The sequence below is a fragment of the Sorghum bicolor genome, chromosome 1 (assembly GCF_000003195.3).
Source record: "Sorghum bicolor cultivar BTx623 chromosome 1, Sorghum_bicolor_NCBIv3, whole genome shotgun sequence".
NCBI lineage: Eukaryota > Viridiplantae > Streptophyta > Magnoliopsida > Poales > Poaceae > Sorghum > Sorghum bicolor.
The window spans coordinates 79722066-79728933 of NC_012870.2; the positions used below are offsets into that span (position 1 = coordinate 79722066).

General features: G+C 45.0%; 1 protein-coding gene and 1 long non-coding RNA gene across 2 annotated transcripts; both read right to left on the minus strand.

Annotated features, from left to right (window-relative positions):
- On the minus strand, positions 247-1282 carry LOC8059491. The gene has a single exon (XM_021462776.1). It carries the CDS (start codon positions 1092-1094, stop codon positions 501-503), a length of 594 nt encoding a protein of 197 aa, XP_021318451.1. The 5' UTR covers positions 1095-1282; the 3' UTR covers positions 247-500.
- LOC110434672 lies at positions 4970-5793 on the minus strand. Its single transcript, XR_002452293.1, has 3 exons — positions 5618-5793; positions 5499-5538; positions 4970-5169 (listed from the first exon to the last, which is right to left on the minus strand). It is a non-coding gene; the product is annotated as an uncharacterized LOC110434672 (long non-coding RNA).

Genomic DNA, 6868 nt, shown 5'->3' on the forward strand with positions numbered 1-6868 from the left:
TTAGTGCCAGATGAGCGCAACTTGGTAGTATAGTAGACCATCCACTCGATTGCGATTGCGACTGCGATTGTTGTGTGAGGGTCCTGCATTTTTTTTCATCATCTTCATCCTCGTCCTGATCATTGATCTCATTCATCCCGTATCTTTTTGTTTTGAGGGATCCATTGCGTATCTATTGTTAGTCATCAGGTGAATGGGTTGAATCCAGGTGAAAAAAAAAAGTCAGAGGCTTGTGCACAAGAAATAGAAGAGCAGGGATCTTAAACAGATCAATCAGATTGAATGCATTGAATTCAGTTCTTCACTCTTCAGGTGCCGAGGAACATGCATGGACCAAGGAAGGTTTGGGGTTTTGTTACACTGGAGACGAGAGAGAGGCATCTGGCGGCTGAAATGGCCGGGGCTCAAGAAAAAGATCTCTGATCTGCTGATCCATCGCCACCTCGATCGGCTTCTTCTGTTGCCATGGCTGGTCCTGGCCTGTCGCTTGCTTTGCTCATTCAGAGGTCCAGGAACCCGGTCTGCCGGAGCACGGCGTTGCGGACGCGGCGGAGGTCGCGGCCCTTGAGCGTGCGCCCGGCGCCCTCCAGCACGGACGACGACCGCGCGTGGCGCCGCGCCGCGACCACGTGCGGCGGCACCATCTCGTCGCCGTCCTCCTCGTCCTCGTCGGCCCTTCTGCTGCCGCCCCCGCCTCCGCGGCCGTCCTCCCCCGCGCGGCGCTCGCCCGCCGCCTTCCCCGGCCACGGCGCCGGCACCCGCACCGGCGCCGACTGCCTCGGCGCGGCGCTCGGCGCCACCGCCCTCACGGGCACGTGCACTGGCACGGCCACTCCGCCGCCGCCGCCGTTGTCGGCGAGCAGGGACGACAGCCCGAAGCTGTGCGGCACGGCGTGCGCGCGCCGCCTCGCCGCCTGTGGCGCCGACGCCGGCGGGGTGGCCCACCCGTCCTGCTGCCCCCCGCCCGCCGGCCACACGACGTCGCGCTCGTCTAGCTCGAACGGCGCGGCGGCGTCGGGCCCTGCTGACTCCGGCTGCTTCAGGAGGCCCAGGAAGCGGAGCGAGCCCGCGCCCGGCGCCCTCGGCATCGCCATTGGCTGGCGCGCAGCAGCGAATGGAGGCAGCCAAGAGCTCGATCCTTCAGCTGATCCGACGAGGTCGATCGGGCGCGCCGATCGCTCGTGCTCCGGAGGGAGGCTGTGGGGGCGGCTGCGGCTGCGCCCAAATGATGAAGTGGTTGTGTTGGGTTTGGATTGCTGCTTTGGTTTTTGCTTTGCCTATATATATATAGTGGTGGGCTGGAAGAGGACAGAGGAAGGAGAGCGTGACTGTGTGAGTGAGTGGGCAAAGGACGGCGATGACGTGTCATCTGTCATCGCCTGGGCCCACTCGACGAAAGGGTCCAGGGAATCTCCAGGTAGATGCAGTGGGATTCCCGTGCTGATTTCCTGTAGCATAGTATCATCTACCGTAATAATCAGTGTTACTGAATGAAAACTTTGCCCGTGCACGTAGGATTCAGGGCCAGCTTGCAACGAACTAGTATAATTTTTTTTTACAGAAATGGCACGTATACATTTAACAGTAAAATTTTATGCAGTCTAAACGACGAGGGCCTCTTCCGTTTGTTATTATGGCCTTGTTTAGTTCCAAAATTTTTTGCAAAATCGACACTGTAGCACTTTCGTTTGTATTTGACAAATATTGTTCAATCATGGACTAACTAGGCTCAAAAAATTCGTCTCGTCAATTCCGACCAAACTGTACAATTAGCTTTTATTTTTCATCTATATTTAATACTCCATGCATGCGTCTAAAGATTCGATGTGATGGAGAATCTGAAAAATTTTGCAAAATTTTTTGGGAAGTAAACAAGGCCTATAGCTCACTTGCTCCACCGCATGAAGAGATGGCGAAGCTGCTTTTGTCTCGTGTGATACAGTACTTCTCCACGGCATGGAGTAGTATTTGTTTTAGGATCTAACTATGAAATTCCGTTCTATAATAAAAAACTAGGGTTTGAAAAAAAAAAGCACATCATCGTACGTCTTGAATCGACTAGCAGGACTGGATCCATCGAACAAGGTGGGAAACTTGGCGGCAAACTTAGTTGGACGATGGCGACACCTGGTTGGATGGTTGTGAGCTTTTCTTTGTTGAGGTTAATGAGTACTATCACTGCAACCAAATTAAACTAAGTATGTGGAAGAGCAGACAGGCCGTGGTGGCTACATATTAAGATGAGGAATTGGTTGTGGTGACGGCCTGACGGTGAAAGTAGTGGCTGGACCATGGGACGTTCTAAAACATCATGGATGCGATTCAACGTACCTGGCGTTCTTTGAATTCCCTCAACGAGGAGGACCGCAGATTTTGCACGGCAGACACGAAGAAAACGCCTCCTAATGAATTGTCAGAAGGTTCTCAAGGCGTAATAAGAAGCGTGCACGATCTTCTTGAGTCGTAGTAAGGCAGACTGGCAGGGTAGGTAGGTGAGAATGAGAACTTGTGTGGTTTTGGCTATGGCTAGCTGGAACTGCCACGGCGGGTCAGTGAAACTGCACATGCATGGCGGTGCATGCGAAACGGACGGCCAGGACCAGGAGGCGCGCTCCATCATGCCTCTCGTGCATAGGATGCATGGTGGCCGGCCGGTGGTGAGAGTGGGGCGGGCGGACGGCAGCAGATTTCCTGATGCGAGCGACCACCGGCAAGGCAATGCTAGCAACCCCACAGGTGACGAGCGGAGAGGCACTGTGGTGTGGGGCGGCGCGGCAGCAGAGAGCAGAGCAGACAGCCAAACACGCCGGCGCCGCGACGTCGCTCCACTCGCGTCGATTGGCGTCGCGTCGCGTCACGTCTCGCTGTCGGCGGGCCAGGCCAGGCCAGCCCACCCCCAGCCTCTTTTGGGAAAGCACTACCAGTGTGCGTGCGGCCACTGACACGGTGACCGTTCGGCCTCACGGACCAAACTCTGCCTGCGTGCGTTGCATGATTGGGCTGAGCTGAGCCGGCACAGTATGGCACAAAAAGGGCCAGTAGCTGGTAGGGTATGGCCACATTTCGACACCACAACAAGGGCCCGTTTGGATTATCTTACGATTATCTCGGTGGAGCCTCTGTGTTACTATTCTTCACCATTATGCAAACAGTTATCGATCCGGCAGGATTCGAATTATAATAACAGCATATGCTATTATAAAACTAATCTAAAACAACACCCAAATTTAAGTCTAATTTGTCCACTCATACATTAAGATAGACAATCCTAAGTTAACTCTTAAGTTTGCGTATGTACTTATAAACTACCACTTCTGACTTTTTAATCAATATAAACTAAAACCTACCATCAAATCTACATCTAAACTTGTACTGATATTCTAAAAAAAAAATAAATTAGACCTTTTGTATGTTTCTAGATGACCCTGTTTAATTACCACTAATATACAAAATACTAATTTAAAGTAAACATACATGTTGTGCATCACGCAGGTCAAGATGTACTCATTTATTTGTCGTTTTTGGTTTTCGTGCTACAAGTTTGATTCGATTTGTAGAAAATACATGCAACATTTGTATCTCTAAATAAATTTATTAAAAAACTAGTTTCAAAGATCTTTCCAATAATACTAATTATATATTATAAATATTAATATTTTTAATATATATTTTATCAAAGTTATTTCCCGAAAAGCGCAAACGACAGTTATTTTGGGATGGAGGGAGTATCTATGTATGGATAACCAATAAATATATAATTTATTTATGTTTCTGTGACTATATTCCCATATATCAGTCAACACCAGTGAAAATAATTTGTCTAAGTTATTAATTTAAGTTACCTTTACTCCCTCCTCGAAACTTAGTGTTTAGAATTTTTAGGATATTAGATTAGTGCTGAATAAAAGTTACTCTTGTACCCTCTATTTATTGAAAGTGAACAATGCTAATTAAAAACAAGTCCCCTTTAAAAAGAATGCATAGAAGCAGCAAATCGCAATCTCATGCTTATATGGCCCAATCTAATTGTACATAGAGATGTCATGTATGTAGTTGTTTATGATCAAATATCATCTTAGTGTTCAATGAGATGGCATGTACAGATGTCCATCTAAGTGTTCAATCAGATTGAGAACCGATTGAATACCTTTTGCACATAGAGATAGCATGTAGCTGTTTATGATCAAATAAAGATGGAGATGACCCTCCAAATGGATAACCGTGGTTCTTCTTTAGTGTAACTAAATGAAAAAAAATAAAAAAATAAGAAAAGGAGGAATTGTCTATTTAGTTCATTAGAAAAGAACCGCGAGTACACATTTGGAGCTCCGTCCTCATCCTTATGATTGAATATATATGATCTCGGTCCTGGTTTAGTACCAGTAAGATATAGATGGCACGGGAGTGGAAATGAGCGAGCATGGTAGTGAAATGTAGCGAAGATGAGGAGGGCCAAGCAAAGGACGAGAGCATTGAAACTTGCAGGAGCCACTACACCACAGCCCAAATATAGTGTCGCCTGAAGGGTCGTTATAAGCCGTTTCAGCGTCATACGGTCGGTCGTTATAAACTTATAACGACAGATATATCAGCCGTTAATAGTGGCGACGCTATAAACTTTTAACGTCGGACCGACTTTTAACGTCGAACCGTCTGACGTTACGTAAAAGATATAACGACCGACTCTCTGCCATTTTTAATAAACTTATAACGACACATTATCTGATGATATATATTTATAGCGACCCACTGTCCGTCACTATGCATACAAATATTTAGCACATAATATCATGTGTTGTTTATATGTTAACCATACAATCAATAGTGTCGTGTCATACATTCAAACAATATAATACACAGTCATGAAACACATGTAAACTAGACCATAAGCACACAAGTTATATTAAAGCCATCACAATGTGTCATGCCATTTACATACATTTCATGGCATAGAAAAGCTAAGGTAAAATAAGCTTAGCCAAAATGCAAGAGGTATTCGATTCCACAACCCAGGTCTCATAGTTCACTTCCACTCTTTACAAAATGATCCACCTCTAGTAAGTCCAACCCAAGTTTTTATCTATAGCTAAAAAGTCAAAAACACATTGTCATGAGCACTTTGATCCAATCATTGGCTGCATTCTACTTCCAGCTACTTCTTCCCACTACCTGTAAATAAAAGTTGAAGTTCATAAAAAAGAAACACAACCTCAAACTTTGGAACCATTGATAGCCCTCGTAGTCTAGGAAAAAAGAAAAATAAATCTTAGTTGCACATTGGACATTCAGTTAGCTAACATTAATTCAATGTTATCTGAAAAGATGGTTTGAAACAAGCATCCATCTATCTATACACTCATAAAGTATAACAAATAAGAAGCAAATTAGTAGCACCTCTCCCTGATACAACAATAATGTTTCATTCTATGTTTTCTAGGTTGAAGATATGTACAAAGGTTCAACAAGCTGTATGATGGGAAAAATTCAGAATAACACACCTGTTCCATGGGATGGTTTTTTAGGCTTGCATTTCTTGATCTGTTAGACATATCAATGATTAGAAAAATCTAGGCACTCATTACATATGAAAACAACAAAGAATGACAAGTGTAGTTACCCTGTTATATGGCCATGCAATTGACAGGTCCTTAGCATCAGCCATCTCTTGCACACCAGGATACGGGCGAGGTAGCTTTGCATCCCTTTTCATCACAAACCTGATAACAACTTCACAATATTTCCTTCCAAGAGCATGTCCTGCATGCATGGTGCTAGGATTAACTGAAATAACTATTCCCTTGGCCACAGGTTCATCTCTATGGAGTGCATAGAGTATAACTTCTTTGCCAATCTAAAGCAAACAATGTATTTATGAGAATTATATTCATTAAAAAACACCATTTAACTAGAAGCAAAACAAAATGAAAAATGATGAGAACATTACAAGGTCAGCATGTGAGTTGTGATTTGCATCACCATTCCTTGATGGGCCTGCACCATCAGGGCTAGACTGAGAGCACTGAACAATTGGGGCAGTAGGAATGGGACAAGACTGAGGGGGCTGAACAACTATGGTTGTAGGAATGGGGTTAGAGTGAGGGCGATGCATAGATGAGGCTGCAGGAAAGGTGTTGGGCTGCACAAATGGGGAGCTGCCAGACTGGTGGGGCTGCTGGACTGGTGGGGCTGAGTTGGTCCTACGCACAAGCACATACTCATACTCATTAGAGTTATCTGCATAGGCACCATCTTCATGAAATTCAGCATCATCATGTGTCTCGACATAAATTTCTTCACATCTTGGGCTCTAAAAACATAAAAGTGGGGAGTTAGAGCCATTTTTGAGCAAGACAAAAAGAACTTAGAAAAAACTTATGTGAAATCAGAACCGACTTGGGGTGCAGATAGGTGTTTAACATAGTAACAGATGATTTCTATTATGAGCTCATTATGTTGCCACAAAATCAAGGACTGATAATTAAATCAGAGAATGTACAAATAATTTACCTCATGGTGTCGTGAGTTAGAGTCATTCTGGGAGATATTTTCCATACTAGACCTTTCACGCGCCAATTCAGCTTCCAATTCGGCTATGCGTTGTTCTAGAGCTACTTGGTGACTTTCTTTCCTTTTACATTCTAGAACTTGCATTTGAACCCTTGTTGGTGTGTAACCCTTGACTCCTGGTGTACCAACAGTTTGGGGAGTTGGTCCTAGACCCAAAACCCGAACTCGTCTTTTTGGTTCCTTTTTTCCACAGGCAACAGCAAACGCATCGCCTTCTTGGATGGTTCTTTCTGTCAGTTCAGGTTGGGCTTCAATAATTGCCTTAAGTTTATTCTACACAAACAGAATATCATTATTAATA